The sequence below is a fragment of the Brachypodium distachyon genome, chromosome 1 (genome assembly GCF_000005505.3).
Source record: "Brachypodium distachyon strain Bd21 chromosome 1, Brachypodium_distachyon_v3.0, whole genome shotgun sequence".
NCBI lineage: Eukaryota > Viridiplantae > Streptophyta > Magnoliopsida > Poales > Poaceae > Brachypodium > Brachypodium distachyon.
Genome location: NC_016131.3, coordinates 50493414 through 50514256, shown reverse-complemented (window position 1 = coordinate 50514256; position 20843 = coordinate 50493414). Strand labels below are relative to the sequence as shown.

At 45.3% G+C, this 20843-nt stretch overlaps 3 protein-coding genes across 3 annotated transcripts; 2 read left to right on the top strand and 1 right to left on the bottom strand.

The window, feature by feature from the left end:
- Positions 1 to 2262: 2262 nt before the first annotated feature.
- LOC100842166 lies at positions 2263 to 12679 on the bottom strand. The gene is made up of 24 exons (XM_003557207.4): positions 12422 to 12679; positions 11656 to 11765; positions 11179 to 11344; positions 10992 to 11092; positions 10813 to 10885; positions 10590 to 10731; positions 9914 to 10074; positions 9479 to 9603; positions 9298 to 9397; positions 8943 to 9039; positions 8739 to 8790; positions 8235 to 8336; positions 8009 to 8155; positions 7753 to 7924; positions 7403 to 7645; positions 7097 to 7251; positions 6441 to 6569; positions 6195 to 6312; positions 5808 to 6003; positions 5506 to 5617; positions 5269 to 5423; positions 3414 to 4809; positions 3135 to 3329; positions 2263 to 3054 (listed from the first exon to the last, which is right to left on the bottom strand). Exons 1-24 carry the CDS (start codon positions 12570 to 12572, stop codon positions 2578 to 2580), a joined length of 4875 nt encoding a protein of 1624 aa, XP_003557255.1. The 5' UTR covers positions 12573 to 12679; the 3' UTR covers positions 2263 to 2577.
- A 919-nt stretch (positions 12680 to 13598) lies between these two features.
- LOC100842673 (U4/U6.U5 tri-snRNP-associated protein 2) lies at positions 13599 to 18055 on the top strand. Its single transcript, XM_003557208.4, has 8 exons — positions 13599 to 14010; positions 14860 to 15104; positions 15198 to 15282; positions 15704 to 16060; positions 16142 to 16342; positions 16967 to 17138; positions 17241 to 17412; positions 17503 to 18055. The coding sequence occupies exons 1-8, from the start codon at positions 13696 to 13698 to the stop codon at positions 17594 to 17596; spliced, it is 1641 nt and encodes a 546-aa protein (XP_003557256.1). The 5' UTR covers positions 13599 to 13695; the 3' UTR covers positions 17597 to 18055.
- Positions 18056 to 18481: 426 nt separating this feature from the next.
- LOC100835598 (pentatricopeptide repeat-containing protein At4g02750) lies at positions 18482 to 20711 on the top strand. The gene has a single exon (XM_003561175.4). The coding sequence runs from the start codon at positions 18528 to 18530 to the stop codon at positions 20340 to 20342; it is 1815 nt and encodes a 604-aa protein (XP_003561223.1). The 5' UTR covers positions 18482 to 18527; the 3' UTR covers positions 20343 to 20711.
- Positions 20712 to 20843: the final 132 nt, after the last annotated feature.

Genomic DNA, 20843 nt, shown 5'->3' with positions numbered 1-20843 from the left:
GTCCTCGCCTCGCCGGCGTCATCTCCGGTGACACCCAACGCCTGCAAAAGGTAGGGGAGGCCGCCCGTTCGGTCCCCATCGTACGAAGGAAGAAGACGGCTAGGGGGCGTACGATCTCGGGCGTCCTCTCGCCCGTGGCCGTCGGATCCGGTCACTTGATCCTGAACCGGTATCGGGTCCTGTTGGGCCACGGCCGAACTATGGCCCAAGAAATCAGCCTACATAAAACAAAAGGGTCGTGAGGCAGCCTGGGCGCCGGCCCCCCTGCCGGCCCACCTCGCGCGCCGGCGACCCAGTTGGCCCACGCGGCCGGCGGGATTCTTTTCTTTTGCGGGAAAGCCCAAGATTTTGGGCAAATTGTCAATAAGACCCCGGAAATTTCGGGGAGACCCTCAGGGTCCCTGATTTTTGCAAAATAGTCCTTCGGGACACCGGTTTTCTCGCAGAAAGACCCCTAGGGTACCGGTTTTTTTGCTAAAATACCCCCCGAAGTCTGATTTCTCGCGAAGAAGACCGCCGAAGGCATGGAATTACCCCAAAAACGCCACCACGGCTCCTTTTCTTTTTGCAGGAAATCCACCAAAATATCTCTTCCTCTCGCGAAAGGAAAATCTCAGAAGTCTCGCATCAAAGATTGACCCGAAGGCATTCTCAATGCCTCCAGCTCAAGGGGTCTACTGTTGTATTAAAATAAAACCCCTATATGGGCTGGCCCGTAAATCCTACGTGGCGACGACTGGGTCAACATTTTCCAAGCACGAGTCAAGACGCCCACGTGGCACGGTCAATCCTACGTGGCAAAGGAAGACAGGTCAACAAGTCAAGCCTCTCATGCCATGGTCAAATGGGCCAAATGAGCTAGAGTAGGGGGCAAGAAAGGTGTGAGGAGTGAGCCCTTAGTCCATGATAGATCATGGACCAAGCCCCACTTTTCCCACATGGTGCACACAAAAGCTATGGACTAAGAAGCTACTTTTATCATTTTGACCTCACTTTTCTCTCTCCCCAAGGGTAGCCATGGTCTTTTGTCATGGACCCCTAGGCTATAAATACCTCCCCATGGGAGCATGTACCATTCACTCTTACTTGAATAAACTCAAGGGGAGAGAGCTAGAGAGTCTCTTTGAGAGGAGCTCTAGTTTCGGGATCTCGGAAAGCCTCGTTTGGCCCAAGCCCGAAGGAGAGGGAATCGGGTTAGAGTCTTAAGGGTATCTCGACCTCGCTACTTGGGAAGCCTCGGTCGGCCCAAGTACGAGGCGACCTCTTTCGACCTCTCGCTAAGTGATTCGGTGAGCCTCGATCGACCCGAACGTTTTGGCTAACGACCCCCTCGAAGCCTCTCCTAACATAGGACTAAGTCCCACCTGCAATGTCAACTGAACCTATTCAAAAAATATCGACGTGTCAACTTGTCCAAGTGTACGGCGACTTTCGCTATAAGACCGACGTACACGCACTACTCTTATACTCGTACTTGTGTCACCGAATTTTGGCACCCCTTACTCTAATTGTTGTCGAGAACAACAACACTTAGTAAATAGAGAAATGATGGATGGGTTTTACATGTATGTACGCAGTGCAACTCTTTTTTAAATCTCTTTTTATAATCCCCAAAGGGTGTTAATTACGTAATCAACAGCCATTTTTGTCTTCTTGCACACTCTTGGAATGGATTTGATTCGGCTGTGGTTTACATCAACTTATATATATCTGTTGCAATATTATTCTCTAGCAATGGTAGCTGCGTTCCTGAGATCGATGTGCAATGACACTTCTTGTACACATGAAAGAGCTCCATCGTGTAATAATAATACCTGCTTTGCCCAACGATTTCCCCCTTTACTACAAAGATCAAATTCACAGAGCAGGTTAAACATATCATCACAACACCGATCAAGCATCTTTTTTCTCTCTCTATCTACTCTTCTTCTGTACCAGGACTAAAGGTTGCAACACACTACGAGCAACCTGACGATCAAAACCGCACATTCGTTTGCATCAAAACATGAACACTGACTGTGCGAGTCATCCCCTAGTTCTGCAGAGTGGGTCCAATCTATCAGTATCAGAATACAGGGTCATATCGTACAAGGACCGTATGTGGACTTATATTGCAAGTTCGTAGACCCAAACAGGTAAATTGGAACTTCGAGGACTGATTTGGACCGTGCCAGCGGCATTTCACAAGGAAAAAAAAATCCAACAGTTAAAGCACTACCTGAGGCACACCGAGCGGTGGTCTTCACTCCTCAGAGATTTGCCTTTCAGCTTTAACTCAAAATTAACGTTGAAACACAGGAGATCATCGTATTAGAATTGGAACTTTGGAAATGCACGCTAGGAAGGCATATTACGTACATCGCTGCTAGTCTAGCTAGTGCAAACCCTCTACTCTTGTCTCTTTGTAAAATTACATGGAATAATCTGACCAAAATGGTAGCAGTGGCTCAGGCACTCCAAACGAACTACACCTCCAAGGCTTGACTACAACAATGGCTACAACAAGCGAATGCAAAGAATGTTGAACTGCACACTAATAGATACAAAATCAGAGGGGCGAGGAAACCGTAAACAAGTTTAGCCGAACGGTGAAGCTACAGGGCCGGCGCCGGCGAGGGCGTCGGATCTCTTGATACTCCCCATGCCGCAGACCACGCAGCCTGGGGCAGAGAGGGCGGAGAACTTGGCGCCGCAGAGGTCGCAGACGTCATGGCCGATGGTGGAGAGGCGGCTCAGTGTGACGGCACAGAACTGCGAGGGGTCCTCGAAGGGGTCGATGGACTTGTTCGTCAGGCCCCTCTGGACGCACATGTCGATCAGGCTCTTGAGCTCGTCCTGCTTCGTCGGGGGCGCCTTGGAGTAGAGGAGGTCCAGCATCTGCTTGGCGTAGGCGAAGTTCTGGACCTCCATGTTGCGCTTGATGGCGGTTCTGATGCAGTTGATCCGGTGCTTGGCTTGGATGGGCAGGGAGGCGAGGTGGCGAGACAGCCTGCCCATCTCCTCCTTCGCGCTCAGAGTACCAGCTCCCTGGACTCTTTGCAGCCGGGCAATTTCCTGCAGCGAATTCACGGAAACTAAGCAACAGCACCAGTTCAAGTTCAACGCAGGCTGGCCAAATGGGAAATTGGTAATACCTGTAGCAATGCTACCGCGATCTTGTACTGTGCGCAAATGGTGGCCTGTGCTTTGATGTCAGCTTCCCGTGACTGGTCCTTCGCAAGGGCCAAGAATGCTTCATCCAAGCAAGAAAGTGCATCGGTAAGCTGATTCTGCTCAAGATGAGCAAGACCCATCCTGTAGCATTCTGCAGCAGGAGCACCACGCGGAACCTAAAATCATAGATAAGGGTGTCAATGGAAGCTAGTAAAATATGCAAACTCCATCGCATTTTTTCTGCAATGAAAATGTAGTACCTGGCCAGGACGGACAGCAGTGGGTGCTGGGGGTTGAGGAGCTTGCCTTGCCGATCCTGGACCCTCGAGAGCGCTGAGATCAATTGGTTGCGACACAGTAGGAACGACAGGTTGAAAGCCTTGTTGCTGTATAGGAAGAGCCTGGCTCTGTGGGGGTACACCACCATCAGGTAGGCCAACTGGGTTCATAGGAATGCCTTGTTGCTGAGGAAACTGGTTGTGCCGTGGTGCCTGTGGCGGCACCCCGCCATCTGGAAGACCAACATTGCCCATCATGTTTTGGTTAGGTACCACTGGTCTGGCTACATTTATTCCAGGACCAGGTTGAGCCATTCTTGACAGGATTAATCCTGGAGGAGGCAGTGCAGCTGCAAGTTGCTGAGATGGAATGGTGTTCTGGAAGAAGTTCTCGGGAATAGGTCCAGCTGTCACCCCCATGCCTGAAATTACCGGACCCATGGCACCAGCAGGTGCTTGTGTTGCCACCATAGTATTAGTTCCAAAGAAATCAACTGCACCACTTGGCATTGTTGGAGCACCAGGTGTTGCTGGACCAGCAGGCTGATTAAATTCTTGTGGTGTTCCTGACAATGATCGTGTCCTACTGATTGGAGGAGCCACCAAACCTAGCTGTTTAGTGGCCTCTTTCAGTTTGTTAACATCAATAGCTGGTGCAGCTGGCTTATCACGTATTCTGATGTGTATCTTTTTACTCTTCGACGTAGCCTCATCCTCGTCACTGCTTCCATCGTCAACAACACCATACAGAGTCTTTTTAAACTCCTCTGCTGCTTTTGCCTGTTCATCCGCAGAAGCTATTTGCACACCGAGCTGCCTGGCCAGACTATCACCAACTGAATCACCAGCAGCATTTACTTTGTTTTTACCTGCCAATTCTGAAGGTGCCGGTTGCGCATTGCCACTACTAGCTGCTGCTATAGCTTTAACCAAGCTCTTTTCACTTACTTCCACTACATTACCCCGGCCCTTCATCACACCCAAGTAAACACCAATATGATCTGCAATAACTGATGGGATAGCAGCATCAGTTGTTTTCATGTAGGGCATGACCTCTCCTGCAAGCTCCCACTGAGGTATACTCTTCATGCTGGTAGGTGTTTTGATCTCCCAGTTCCCTCCTGCCCATTCCGGTCCTTTAGGCACCATACTTTCAGCAGCAAAATTGGCAAAGACACCTTGCGTCCATCCAGTTGAACGAACTCTCAGTATTCTTTCAAGATAACGTCTCAGCTCAGGATCTGTTCCAGATTCCTCCAACTTCTGCGCAAGGCGTCGCAGGGCGCTAGGGTTCAAGTGACATATAAACAGATCCAGCATGCTCTCGTGATCTGCAATAACCTCAAATGTTTCTTTTGCACTGTCAAACTGACCGTACCTGGAAAATTAATGTACAAAACATTTATACACTGAACCTTGTAACAGTGCATCCCGTTTAGCAATAGTACAGCAGTAGAGAGATTCCCATGACTAGGAAATTAGAAATAAAGAAACAAAACAAGATTAGCACTTTGTACAAAACAGTATTTTTTTTTCCCAGAGGTATTTAAGGGCAACGCTTTGAAGTTCAAGTTCAGGATAACCTCTAGTGTCTACCAGTACTTGATTGGGATAAAATGTTACCCTGGGTAACAGAACACAAAATCAAGAATCAATTCAGCAAAGGTTTTGAGGGTGGTGCACATCTATTCTGAAAGTTCGAAACCTTTAGAGCATGTCTAGAGTCCAAAAATACAACGGAAAATTGCTGTAGAAGTGATGGCATCTTTGAAACCGGATAATATGATTGGAGATGCTATTTTTGTGTGGATCAAGTAGAGATGATAGCTGACCGTACTTAATGCATGCGTAGCCTAACTCTCGGAAACGCTGGAACAGATGAGAAGTAGGAGGGCATTGAGGATAATCTCTGGACCGCAGGAACTCATCTTTCAAAATTGATAAAGCAGCAGAGAACCGGAGAGCTTTGATTGCGTAACTGCAGCGCATGATCTAGCAAAAAATGCGAGGAAGTATTAGCTCAACAAAAGAGAAGAAATGAAATGATACAAATGAAGGTGGAGATTAAGCTCACTTGTGTAAACTGAGGGCCTGCTTGAGATAATGACACAGCAAGGTCTCCACAAACAGGGGGTCCTTTGGATAATATGTCCAGGGACTTTGGTGTGACACGCAGACTATCAAACCTGCAGGGAATAAAAACATGAATGGTTAAAGCATGGCCGTATAGCCAAAATACTAAAATACGAGAAGGTTGCATTGATCAAACAGACAACATATAACATAAACAAACAACCACATGAAAGTGCATGAGTGCTAAATGCTAACCCACTTGTTTATTGAAAAGTGACTAGAGCAATCAAGCAAAAACAATACCTCGATGTTATTTGGTATAGCACTTCTGAAAGATCAATTTTTTGCGCAAAGTGTTGCTGCATGGTAGCAAATCCAATAAGAAGGGGTTCAAGAAGACCAACTAGGCAGCTCCTTATTTCCACACCCTTCTTCTGTCTTGGATTTATATCTGTTGGATTCACAAGCAGCAGTCGGTCGTTCAAGGCACCGAGCAACACTGCAGGCATAAAGGTGCCATATGGTTTAGTCCAGTACAAACTCATCGAAATAACAAGGAACAATAGAATCAATAGCATGGAGCATGGTGACAAAACAGGGAACATAACATTAAAGCTGGGTTGGTTATTTGAAATGGAAAAAAAGTAACTTATCATCATAACCAAAAAATGATCTGGGAGCAACTGTTACCAGAACGAGGGAAGCTTGTGGAAAGGATTGATCGAACTTTGCTGTCCCATCCAAGCATACTTATTGCAGTTGCACTTGAAAAGATAAGTGCTGGTCCAACCCATAACATCGAACGATAGTATGAAGTGGTTAAGTGCTCAACAAAATATGATAACAATTTGGTACAGCCAAGGAGAAAAGCTATCCAAGTTTTGGTAACAACATAGGAAGGAAGAGTATCAGAAAACGAGAATGATGAAAGGATATTGATGGAAGACCACGATCAAATTTTGTTGAGCTGCTTGACAGTATATCAAGATCAGCAGAAGCAATTAGTACCCTCTGGTTTGTCAATATTCCGGCAACAGGGCCTCTTAAAGTGGTTTGCCAGTGAACCTGCATTGTAGATTAAATTGGTTAAGAGTATGGAGGTCAAATGCAGTGAAGTAATTCTGTGCTATGATTCTGGTGGTGAAACTGGATGATAGATTCAAGCGAGTTTTAAACCCCAGATATTTCCCTATAGCAATCTTGCATCCCAAGGTTTTCTTGGCATAAAATTATCAAGACATTACATAATATACGCTATATGCATCTACATGAACCATATCTGTCAGCAATAGTAATGCTAGCTACTAGTGTCTCGTGTGGAAGTAATGTTCAAACACAAGAACATGTTTCCTTGCATATATTTACAAATCGACTGTGTAATTGGTGTCAAAGCAAGCATCAATAGCATGCAAATGCAAGTGCAGCTGAACTATAATATTTTGTTCGAAAATCAGTTGCACCAAATAAGTTCTAAAGAATTTTTATGCAACCCATCCAAGAGTTAGGAAAATGTAGACATAGTTTTATGAACCACATGACCATTAATTTTGTTTGGAAGATTGGTTATTGAACCTGGGAGTACAATCAATCACCTGAAGAACAGTCTCATTTGGCTTCAACTTGATAAACTTCTTCCCATCAGTTTTTGTGGTAACAGATAGCCCATTATCTGTAGATAACCTATATCCAGTCAGGAGCTTCGCCAGTCCAATATGCTTTCCCGAGATCACATACAACAAGGACGATTCTACAAGGAGCAACGCCTTAGTCAGTAACAGTTCACCAAAGTTCTACTAAAATAATTTTCCAAGTAGGTAAACCCTATATATCATCCCATTCTTTTTGTTGAAAAGAAGCAGGAGTAGCAAGTTGACAGGATAACGTTCAACCAAGCTTACCTAGAGGAGAGGAAAATATGCGATCAACCTCGGATTCAAAGGTAAACTGCACAGGACCTTGCTTTTGCGTTGGATTGGCAGTAGGATTTTCGGCAAATGTGTTTTCTTCAAGCACAGCAGCATTATTTTCAAGAGCTTCCTTCGTGGCTACTGCTTTGAGATTATACAGATTCAGGCTAGTTCTGTCTTCCTCCAGAATAGCATATTGATTATCATCTGGACCCAAAAATGTTGCATCTCGACCTAAGAAAGAGAATCATTTAACAGTGGTCAGCTAATCAGGTAGAAATGTCCTAAGTAGGCAATAGATAGAGTAGTAGGATGCATCTCATAGAGGCCTAGAGGGAAACCTCTTATTGAATTTCCTTTGGTGTTAACTGTCTGTAGATCAGTCTGCTCCCAGTAAAGAACAACTTCATGCACCACTCCAGTCGTACCACTTAATTCAAACACAACTAGAAACATATGCTGCTTTGGACTGTACGAAATATACTTGGGGTGGCACTCCATATTTGAGGGAACCTGAGAACAGGGTGCATGAAAAATTACAAAAAAGGGAATGAACAAAATAAAAAAGAAATAGTTGCACCGCTGGGCAATAAATACCGTAGAGTAAAGCTTCTTATAGAGATTATCAGATCCAGATGATAGGTTATGGGCCATTAGGTTAAATCCATCCAAATAGAAAGCTCTAACTGGATACTGAACCACACGGTTCTCCTGGTTGAAGAAATTCAACTCCAGATGGAATGGCTGGAGTTGCAAAAGTAGGAAATCGGTTAGAGGTTAAAGAAGACTAAGTACGCGAAAATATCAATTGTTATAGCGTTACCTGACAGACAGGAACATCTCTCAAGAGGTTGCTAGAATCTGAAATTGTAACAAGGGGTAAACGAGTGATTGGGCCACTTTTAGCATGTCCTTCCATGAAATGCTGCACAAATTGTTCGCACGCGAGTTAAGAAGTTTGTAACAACATACAGGCACACATATCAACCGAGTTGGTAGAATTAACCAATGATACGGGTTAAACTTGATAAGATAAAGATAGTATATAAAGAAAAGGCTGAAATAGAAAGCCTTGCTGATACAACTATGCAAGCAAGCAAACTCCAATGCTAGGAGCCCATTCCAGAATGTGAGAGCACTGCCGGATGCGGCATGACAGAATCAACATAGGCTAAAACCCACTTTCTTTTGGGATCAAAACTTTCACAGGGGATGTTGGTTTGTTATTGTGGAAACACTGTACATTTCTTTTTAGGTCTGATGCAACCTAAATTGCTACAACAAATACATAGTGCAACTTGCAAAGCTAACAAAAAGAGGCACGTACACTATGAAGGAACGCCTTCCTTGCAATATCTGAAATAGTAAGCTTGCTCTGGCTGACAAGAGAAAAACAAGTGAAATCAAATCATCAATAAATGCTGCATGCAATCAAGAAAGTATGGTAGCATAGTTAATTGATTTCGAGACCTAAAAACCAGAATTTTAAAATGCTGCTTCAACAATTTATATAAGAAATGCAAAACTGTACCCCTTTAAGTGCTGCTCTTGAAGCTGAGCCTGGAGTTGGTGCTCTGCTAAAATTCCGGATGAACCAAGGGCTGAGAGTTTCTCCTTTAGAACACTAGCTGTCATACCAGAATAGATTTTAGTGCATAGCTGCTCCAAATTCTAACAGTTTATCATGACATGTGTTGATGATGCAGTAACAACTAACAAGTCAAAAGCAAGGGGGGAGAAGGGTGGTGGTGGTATTTTAACCAGTTGAAACCAGGTAAACTAAAATAAATATTTTCCTACATTTCCAACCAAGGGGACGCATTTAACTAAGTAGCAACGTTGAATTACTAGCAAAAAAGGAGAAGAAAACACGTCAATATGCTTACCAGTTGATCCCCTAGCTCCTTGAAGTACAGCAAAAAGTTGCCTCCTTCCTTCCCTTGTGTATGCGGCCTTGTTCTTTGCAGCTTCTGTCGCTGACATATCCTGCAGATCCATAAAAAAAATGTTTCTGAAACTCATGGTCTAAAGTATTGCAGCTATGGGGTTCATTTAGTGTGGCCTAACTGCAAAAATCACTGCAGCCAAATTGAACTTAGGATGGACTGCCAAGTTCTTAATTCGGGGTAACGGGTACACAGCTTCTCCTCCTTGAAGAGTGAGTATCTTCGTGATATCCATTGTTTCAATAGCTGCAGAGTCAACAAGAAAAAAAGACCGTATAGCTCATTGTCAAAAGGCGAAAAAGAATAAAGAGGTTCCAAGACTAAATATGGGCACAGTTCATGAATAAAATTATCAAGATTCTTTGATCAACATACAAGAATAATAAAATATCTTAAGAGCTAGTATCCTACTACCCTAAAACAAATGTTTATGATCACCCATATTGAACAATAATCATGCACCAGAACAACCGAAACCCGAAGTATAATAAAGGATAAAAAAGGCAGCTCGAGAGGAAAAGTATAAGCAGTAAGGACTAAGGAGGACAAAACTAACCTGCGCGCTCAAAGAAATGAGTTTCCATAGGTTGTCTGTTAGCGTTAATTATAACTCGTGTCTTCCATACTTGAAGTGTCCCATCCTTTGAAATGGTAACAAGGAGCTTTAGTGTAGGAAGCCAAGAAACAGATGTGATAGGCTGGGAGCCAGCCTGCGTACTAATGAAAACAAAGGCAACAATCAGATTAAAAGATGACAGAGAGATGAATATGCAAAACGAAATAATAAGCAATAAACTGCAGATCTGAAAGCATCTTAAGCAGACAGAACAACATGCCATCCAATAACAGCAAAGTGCATGGAGAATCTGGGAGGACCAACTGGGCTAAGAACATGTCAGTCTACTTTTCCTAATGAAATCTATGTCAAGGAATTGGAAATATGGAAGTTTAAATTGAACCTATCTGGAAAGATAACATTAATTAGATACGAACGCAAGTGTTATCCAATGGGTCAGAGGACGCACTAAAACTTTGAACCATACATATAAGGCTAGCAGCACATAAATCAAAAGAAACCCTGACGTCATAAAAGAAGAGGGGTACCGCATACTGGAAGTGGGTGTGTAGCAAAGGTAAAATTAGTACTGCATACTGGAAGAAAGAAGCATGGGACAAAGGATGATACTCCTCCAATCTCAACTGTATATAAGGTAAATGTAAATCATACTTACATCCCGATCATATTTGGTCTTTCGGTCGATACATCCCATGCCAGGAGAGTGCCCCCTCTATCACCAATAAATACCCACTCTAAGGTCGGATGGAATCCAAAAGCACCAGCTCCCATGAGCTTAATTGTACTGTCAACCGGAACTGAAACAATGAACAAATTTAAGAAACCTACTGGTGACTAAATGTGCTAAAATACATGAAAACAAAAGAAAAGCATCTTACGTTGTAACGTGTAGTGAACAGCATATGTATGGACGTTGTAGGCGCGTACCAAGCCTTCAGCATAAGCTACATACTGAAACAATAAGTTTGTATGTGAAGATGCAAAAACGGAAGAAGACACAACAATTATCTCTTTGTGCAATCAGCAAACTAGAAGAAAGTAGGGATAATTTACTTACAAACACAGGAAGGCGGGGATGGCAAGCCAGGTTCACAACAGGCTTCTTAAGATCAGTCTTTATTTTTGTTGGTGGCCTCCCACCTTCAACAGTCCCAACAACTAGAAGAGACCAAAAATCATTACAGTTAACACTGAAAAAATAATAATAAAATGAAACTCAGAGACCTCTAAGTGAAGAGAATGACCTGTCACACTCATTCTTTTGTGAAAACCGAAAAAGACTATAGGTTCGAGAGGAGTCAATGCAAGATGAACTTCTGTGTCTATTGAAACATGGTCTGTTTTTTTCTCAGGCGAATGCAGCACGAGCGTCTGCTCGGTCGCGAAATCGCAAGATCTGATTGTAGCATCCTACAGAACAAGATATACATAGACGAACAGAGCTTGTGTGAGATATTAGCATAATCACAGCATCCTAGAAAAAGTACACTGCTAACTAAATCATAGAATTATGTGGATTCAGAACTTGCTAGAAAGTAATATTTGTAACACTAATGGAAGATAAAAAGCTAGACAACACATCTAGTGAAATGATTGAACCATTGCGACTTTACCCATGGTACTGAAAATATTCGGCAACTATTTTGCTATAACATAAATTTATCGGCAGTTCTAGGAGGATCAGGTAACTTCTTCCAGCACAATTAGGCATTGAAACAAACCTCGAGAATAGCAATGATGACATGGCTAGCAGTAGGGCTATACGCCATACGAACAACACGAGCTCCAAGGTCAACCAAAGCTATCTTGCTTCCCGTCAAAGCATCGAATTCTGCAAAGAAAATAGAAGATTGGACGTTTAATAAGAGCCTGATGTAACACTTACAGGCCAAATAACACAAAAAAGGATGTCCTCAACAAAAGAAGTGTATAGAAGAACTGTAACATCCCAAGAATAATGCAACTCTGCAGAGGTGCGAGCAGGATACGACAATAACTAACCTAATTCTAATGATGGTATCTTTTGGGAACATCCAAAGACACAGGGTAGCTATTACTCCAAAGATAACTGTGGCTACCTAGTACTGCTGCTCAACTCAGACACCCACTGCATCATTTCAGGCCCACAACACAAAATGTTGGACTGCTTGAAACATTGGTTTTGGCACAGGCAAGTGATCTGTGAACTACACAATCCGTTACTGCAGGTTCATGAAACTCCTTGCGAGAGGTGAACTCTGCGTGTGCTGGGCCGAAATTTCGAAGCGGTGTCGGACAGGTAACTGCTGAAGCTCACACGCGCTAGCTAAGCTTCTCAGGAGCCTAGAATTCCGAACTAGGAACCCATTTCCATGGCCTGAATTAGTCCAATTGGAGTGCCATCCAGCTCAAAAGATCAGCAGAAGCAGCATACACAACTGATCCTATAGCTAGCAACTCCGAAGCAAACTGTGGGGATAGGCGTAAGAGGGGCGGGCGCGTGGTTACCGATGACGTGGGTGCCGATGGCGACGGCGACGATGGCCTGGGAGGCGCGGAAGGCGGCGGCGTGCGGCTGCAGCGGGCGGGCGGGGGAGTTCCCCCCGCGGCGGCCGCCGGCGTGGCGCAGATCCAGGTGCTGCACCGTGGCCCACTCCATGGCCGGGAAGCTCGCTCGCTCGCTCCCCGCCGCGCCGAGGTTGGATCTGGCGTCAGATCTAAGGGGGGGTCGGTGATCGCCGCGCGCCACCGGACGAAGGCTTGGCTGGATTTGTTTCTGACGGAGCGAAGCGGCTTCTTAGACACTAGTCACGAAATGGTCTCTGTATGACTGGTGGGGCCCAAAATGCAGGCACGGAATTTTGGAGCGTGAAGACCCTTGAAATCTGTCTATTTACACGTTACAGTTCTTTCTTACCCCTGCAAAGTAAAAATAAAGAGAAAACCATGCACAGAAACTCCTCGTCCCATAAAACTGTACTATGATGTGATTACCGGCCGGTAAGAATGTGTTGAATTTATTGCTTACGTCAAACGACAGTAATAAGATCATTAATGATGGTATTGTCTGAGAATGCACACGCATTTTATATTGGTTTTCATTTTGTTTATGTACTCTCTGTCGAGTTCTCTTTTGCATGAGTAAAATTTGCATAAGACGAACACTTGGTTACCAGAAAGAGAATGGATATGAGCCGCTGCTACATTCGAGATTATGAAACTAGGCTCTCTTTCCCTCTATTAAGGTGGGTTTATAACTACTCAACAGACAAAATGTCTTGAAGAACTTTGGAAGAGAAAATAAAATCTTGTAAATATATTTTAACACCAATGTCACAAGTATGTTTTTTGGTTTTATCTTTGTGGTAGATGCCCAAGAGGTTTTGGGTGCTAGTTATTCTCCACCTTATTCTTGTGCTTCTCCAACGAATCAAAGATGAAAAACCCCTTGCTAGTCTCAAGTTTGTATTTTTTTTATTTTGCTCTTTCTATATCAATATACAGTCATATCTTTTTCCTCACTTTCAAATTATTTTTTGCAACGAATTTTTCCATGCTAGTTGTAGGGAACTTTGAAATAGTTATTCTCTTGAACTCATCCTTGGAGCACTATTGAAATTATAGACCACATCAGGGGTTAACCTGCAAAGTCTGCATTTGCAACAATTGCAAGAGCCACATCGAAGATCGAACACCGTCTCCAGAAGTCCCCACAAAAACCTCTCGCTCGCGCTCCACTCCTAAACCGGCGGAAGCTAGGGTTTCGGTGATCGCCGGCGGCGATGGGCGCGGACGAGCAGCCATCCCCGACGCGGAAGCGCGAGCGCGAGGAGGAGGAGGGGGATGCGGCCGACGTGGACGGTGCCGCGGCCGAGAAGCGCCCGCGTGCCGAGGAGTCGCTGCTGGGGCTCGCCAGCTACGAGGAGGAGGAGGAGGAAGAGGGGGGCCACGCGAATGGGCGGCCCCGTGAGAAGGAGGCGGAGGATGACGACGACGAGGAGGAGGAGGAAGAGGACGAGAGGAGGGCTCCCGAGAGAAGGCCGAGGCAGGTCGAGCTGCGCCGGGACTGCCCTTACCTGGACACCGTGAATCGACAGGTATATGTTCTAATGCTGCCATTTTGGATGTTGGTTCAGTCACCTTGCGGTTTGATGGGTGTAGGATTGGTCTAAACCTGGTGGCTTTGTTTCATAATAGCTCGAGGAATTACCTGAGATCTAGTATCGAATGTGCTTACAGTAGTTCAAGTATTAGACGCTGTATTGTGCGACTTTATCCAGCTGAAGAACATGTAGAAATGTTTAGCTGGAAGTTAGCATCTATGCATTTAACTTGTTAGTGCTTTCACAGTGGGTTCTAATAGATTTGCCGTATGGGCGAGCTTGTTCATTGCAAGCAGAAATGTAGCCGGTATTGGTATACTAGTAACAATCTGTATGTGCTACAAGAATGAAGATGGACATATCACAGAGAATTCTGTGGGCACAGTTTTGTTGTTGGTGGTTCATGATTTCACCCCACTATGGTCGCTGTTTCCTAATTCAGTACAGCAAACCTCTGAAAACCCCTGGTGTTTTCTGCATTTAAAATCTTGTAGGACTGACTTCACAAGTACTTATTGTTTTTCTAAGCCTGCCTATTTCCTTGATGTCCTAGGAGTTTAAAACTGTGAAATGCTGTCTGGGCATAGCCCTCTGGTGAGTATTGTTATATATACAACCTACAAACCCCTGGTAGATCACTAATGATGTCCAACATATACCGTTTATTATAATTGAATCCCTAGAATGAGATGATCCTCTGTGCAGGTACGTGCTCTACTCTTTACGCATATATGCCGTCTACTCTTTTTTTTTTTGGAGGTGGGAGGGCGCAAAAATTTTGGTTGCCACTCTGCATACTCTCATGGTTGTTGATGCCTTATTATATTTTGTCCTGCTTTGTAGGTCCTTGATTTTGACTTTGAGAAGTTCTGCTCAATCTCCTTATCAAATTTGAATGTGTATGCATGCCTAGTCTGTGGAAAGTATTACCAAGGAAGAGGCTTGAAATCACATGCGTATACCCACAGCCTTGAGGCAGGTCACCATGTGTTCATTAACCTTCAAACTGAGAGAGTTTACTGTCTTCCTGATGGATATGAGATAAATGATCCATCGCTTGAAGATATTCGACATGTTCTTAATCCAAGGTGATTTTCCATCACTTCCGACTGTATCAATTGTTGCCTTTGTTGACTTCATTAATCAGTTTTGCATCTTACTGATTGGTATGGTTTTGGTAGGTTCGCGAGAGAGCAGGTTCTAAATCTTGACAAGAACAAGCAGTGGTCAAGAGCTCTGGATGGCTCCAATTATCTACCTGGAATGGTATGTGTCTGTGAAACTCTGAAAGGCTTGTTTTCCGTTGCTGTGTTGTTATGTGCTGTAATGATCTCAGTTAGAGGAATATTTTGCTCATTCTAATAATTTTTCTGTTTAGTGAGGCTTTCCCAATTGCACAAGGAAATCACTTTCTAAAAGAAGTGATAACGATGCTAATGGAAGCCATAAATATTTTGGAATTGAATAGAATAGGTCACCACTTGGTCATGGGCATTTTTTAGTTCTGATTTCCCACCAGTTGTGTTATATGAATGCCACAATGTGACGCGAGGCCATGCCTTAGATTATCTTTTTTTCACTTGAATGTAGATGGAAACCTGCAAGCATTTGGGCGATTGGGACTTGAGAGTTATTATTGATGTTCTTTAACGTATTTTATTAATCACCTTTATGATTACATTTGCAGGTTGGTCTGAACAACATTAAGGAGACTGACTTTGTGAATGTCACAATACAGTCATTAATGAGAATTACTCCTTTGAGAAATTTCTTTCTCATACCAGAAAATTACCAGCACAGCAAATCCCCACTGGTTCATCGATTTGGAGAACTAACTCGCAAGATTTGGCATGCTAGGAACTTCAAGGGCCAAGTTAGTCCACATGAGTTCCTTCAAGCAGTTATGAAGGCCAGTGAGAAGAAGTTTCAGATTGGTGTACAATCTGATCCAGTGGAATTTATGTCATGGCTCTTAAACACACTGCATGCAAAACTAAGAAGTTCAAAGAGGAAAAACAGAAGCATCATATATGATTGCTTTCAGGTTAGTTTTTTAAGTATCAACAGCTTAATTGATAGAACTTGTGTTAACTATCTGGTTACATTAAAATATTGTTTTTGGCAGGGTGAACTTGAAGTTGTTAAAGAAATTCACAGGAAGCATATAGTGGGTGATGAGCAGAATGGCGAGTCAAGTTCACAGGTTGAAACAACAAGTGACGGTATGGTCACTGAAACGTCCAGGGTTCCATTCTTGATGCTCGGTCTTGACCTACCACCGCCACCTCTTTTCAAAGATGCCATGGAGAAAAATATTATTCCACAGGTTTGTTTTCCCAGTCATCTATGTCATTTGCTAGAATTGCATGGCACACCTCAAGTTTTACATGTAATACGTGCAATAAACTAGTAAGATAACGCGTTCTAAATGATATATTCATATATCAGCAAGACTCCGATTCCATTGGCTAAACTGCTAGACTGAGATCTTGTTTTGTTTTTGGGCCCTTAACTTATATTAAGACTACTTTTCTTTTGTCATGTCTTGCTGCTTAGAGCTTCAAATTTTGCCTGACAGTAAGCCTATTTTCTACTTATTTTCTTATTCGGCTTAAGGTATTACACTTGTTGTTAAGTAGTACAGACTAGTCTTGCAACTTCATCTCGCTATTACCATCCTGTCATTTGCATGGGTGTATGTCCAAGCAGATGGCAGATTAAACAACTGAGGCAACTTCAGCACCTATTCTTCACAACTTCACATGACTGTTTGCATATAGTGTGAATCTAGGTCCACATTCACTGGAGAAATATATTTACACTACTTACTGAAGGAACCGCATAGAATCTTGACATTGCTTTTTACATGGAAGTATTATGTTTTAGTTCTCTTTATCAGTGTATCTTGGTAATTGGTATACTCGAACTTAGAAGCTTGCATGGTCTTCAGGTGCCACTGTTTAATATACTGAAGAAGTTCGATGGTGAGGCAGTTACAGAGGTTGTGCGACCATCCATTGCTCGGATGAGGTATCGAGTCATTCGACTTCCAAAGTATATGATCCTTCACATGCGGCGGTTTACCAAAAACAACTTCTTTGTAGAGAAAAACCCTACTCTAGGTAAGTTTCCTGTTTTCTTGATTGAATATGGACTTGAATATGCCTATTCAGAGTGCCTTGATACCTGCCAACTTTAAGAGCTTTCGATGTTTCATGTAACAGTAAATTTTCCTGTGAAGAACTTGGAATTGAAGGATTACATTCCATTACCTAAGCCAAAGGAAAAGGAGAAGCTACGTTCAAAGTATGATCTCATAGCCAACATTGTACACGATGGCAAACCGGGTGAAGGATGTTACAGAGTATTTGTGCAGCGGAAATCAGAAGAGGCGTGGTATGTGTTCTTTATCTCATCCACAGCATGTATATTTCTGACCCTCATGTTGGAACCTGGTCAATCATTTTGAGAATCCTTCTACCTCAGGTACGAGATGCAGGATCTCCATGTCACCGAGACCCTTCCGCAGATGGTAGCTCTCTCAGAAGCCTACATGCAAATATATGAGCAGCACGAATGATGAGCTCTAGGGATGGTGAACCGCGACCATGTAGCCTTCCACAGCCACCTTTTTGCTTACCACAGTTTCTAGCTAATTTATATGTACGGAGCAATTTTGGGTGCAGAATTGTTGTCAACTCCGAACTTAAGTCCTTGAGAAAGTAGAATCTGAGGAACTGGGACTGTTAGCTGAGGTCGACGCCATGGAGAGACCGGGGAGCTAGCAGTTGTAAAATGTAATAACTCAACGGCACCATAATTTTCAGGATTCATTTAAAATTTTCCTGCTTTTCGAAGCATAGGCCTGAGGCCATTTGGTGCCTGTAGTTGTACCAGGAAAGCTCTTTTCCTCTAGTATACTGTAGCATGCACCTGTTATTCATCAGCACATGTTGCTACTAACCAGATCAATGCCAGTGTTTCCAGTTCAAAAAAAAAATCATTACTAGTGCAGTGGCCAGGATGGGTTTCAGCTAAACAGTGTGCAATGTATGGTCTTGATTCCTGAAGTTTTCTGCCTGCTGATCATCTTCAGTAACATCTATGGGCACAGCAAGTTGTAATCAAGTTACACGTGTTCATGGGTTCGCCCTATATATACTTGATTTGGCTCAGAATCAGACCTAGATCATTCAGTTATGTACTGTAAAATCTGAGCAGAATATTGTACTCGCAGCTAGCCGCATAAGTTTGAGTAATTTCGTGTGGTTAGTTTTAGACTCTGTTCTTCCTTCGAAAATGTCATGCTCTGCTGCTGTACGTTTTCTCCATAGCTTTCCCACATAGTACATTTGGTTCTCCAGATCCCGCCTTCACTCGCAGTTCGCGTATTTCCGCAGAGTACGCCTCCTCGGAGTCAAAGTGTCAAACTGCCCGCCAAAGCCGTAAACCAAACGAACCAAACTTCCCCCGCGAGAGGAGAGGAAAGCCCATTTCGGCCACCGTCTCCGATGCCTTCCTCGGCACCACGCCGCCGCTCGCCGCCGCCGGCGACCTACACGGACCCTGCCCTGCTCTCGCGGCTCCGTCTCGCGGCCGGGCAGGCCTCCCCGCGGCGACTCCTCCTGCAGGCCCTGTCCCTCGTCCTCACCTCCGGCCTCTCCTCCTCCCACCGGGCCCTCGCCTCCCGCCTCCTCAACTCCCTCCTCCCACACCTCCCCCACAGCCACCTCCTCCGCGTCCTCCCCTTCGACCACCTCACGCTGCTCCTCCTCCTCTCCTCCGGCCGCCACAGCCGCGCGGGTGCGGCTCTCTCCCTCCCGGCCGCCACCGCGCTCCACGCGCTCGCCGTCCGCGCCGGCCACCTCCCGGCCGACCTCCGCCTCGCCAACTCCCTCCTCTCTATCTACCTCTCCCTCGGCGCCGCTTCCTCCGCGCGCCGCCTCATCGCCGACATCCCCCGCCCGGACACCGTCACCTGGAACACCCTCCTGCGCGCCTGCCTCCGCTCCGGCCTGCTCCCTTCCGCCCGCCGCCTGTTCGACCAAATGCCACACCGGGACCTCGTCTCCTACAACTCCATGCTGTCCAGCTATGCCGCCGTGGGGGACATGGCCGGCGCTGGGCGGCTGTTCGACGAGATGCCCGAGAGGGACGTGGTCACCTGGAACACGATGCTTGCGGGGTACGCCCGCGGCGGGGCGGACATGGCGAGCGCCAGGGCGGTGTTCGACGCGATGCCGGAGAGGGACGTCGTGTCGTGGAACTCGATGCTCGACGGGTACGCGCAGGCCGGGGACGTCGTGATGGCGTGGGCCATGTTCGATGGCATGCCGAGGAGGAGCGCCGCGTCCTGGAACGTCGTCCTGGCGCTGTACGCGCGGCGGAAGGACTGGCGCGAGTGTCTGAGGCTGTTTGACGCGATGATGGCCGTGGGGGTTAGCGTGCCGAACGAGAAGACGTTCGTGAGCGTCCTGACGGCTTGCGGGAGCCTGGGCGATCTTGAGAGGGGGAAGTGGGTGCATGGTTTGGTCCGAGAGAGGTGGGATAGGCTTGTGCCGGATGTTCTTCTGCTTACTGCGCTGCTGACGATGTATGCCAAGTGTGGGGCGATGGAGACCGCGAGGGAGATCTTCGATTCGATGAGTGAAAGGAGTGTACCGTCGTGGAACTCGATGATCATTGGTTATGGGCTGCATGGGCAGAGTGAGAAGGCTCTTGAGTTGTTCCTGGAGATGGAGAAGAGTGGGCCTAGGCCAAATGAGACGACTTTCATCTGTGTGTTGAGCTCCTGTGCTCACGGTGGCTTGGTGCTTGAAGGCTGGTGGTGCTTCGATAGGATGGTCAGGTTCTACGGTTTTGAGCCTAAGGCTGAGCATTTTGGATGTATGATGGACCTCCTTGGCCGTGCTGGACTTCTCAAAGACTCAGAGAACCTCATCCAGAATTTGCAAGGGAAGGCGTCCCCAGCATTGTGGGGCATCATGATGTCAGCCTCTCAAACGCAGAACAATTACAAGCTTGGAGAGTTTGTCGGGAAGAAACTGATTGAAATGAAGCCAGCAGAGTTCGGCCCATACTTGCTCCTCTCAAACATTTATGCCTCAGAAGGGAGATGGGGCGACGTCGAGAAAGTAAGGGAGGTGATGAAGGAGAATGGGGCTGAAAAATACGTGGGTTTGAGCCTCATAGGATCGAGCGAATCAGAGCCCCGTCCTGCTACTGAAGACGGCATCACAGTTCCACGGGATGACGTGATGCTGTCAATGCTGGGTGAGATGAGCGTGCACATGAAGCTGCCCAAATGCAGGGAAGGAAGCCTCTGAGCAGTTCTGTGCGACCGACCATCAAATTAAGGAGATCGGGTACTGTTTCACTCCGAGTATAGCGATGTCACACACGAAGATTACGCCATGTTTATGCTGATACTGGAGAGCATCAAGTTCCTATCGGTATTTATCTCATGCCAGGACCAATATTGCAGAAACAAAGCCGAGAAAACGTGACAGAGCAAGCAATCGAACCCATCGAACCCAAAAGAAATCAAATTCCAAAGTCAATGAAGGTGTCCCCAGGTCCAGCTCTGGGTAATGGACGATCAAAGATGGTGTGCTGACTGATAGGATCGGCTGCTACTATTATTTGCCATAGCGTTTAATCCTTGTGATACATCGTTATTAATTTGTCTTCAAGAATGGCGCCTGTCTGGGATGCAGATGTGGGAAAGGCATTATGATCAGAAGGCGAAGGAAACTGTAAACGTTGTTATTACCAATAAAACTGCAGAGTGATTGGAAGCAGAAGAACCTGGGGCATTTTAATGGCAC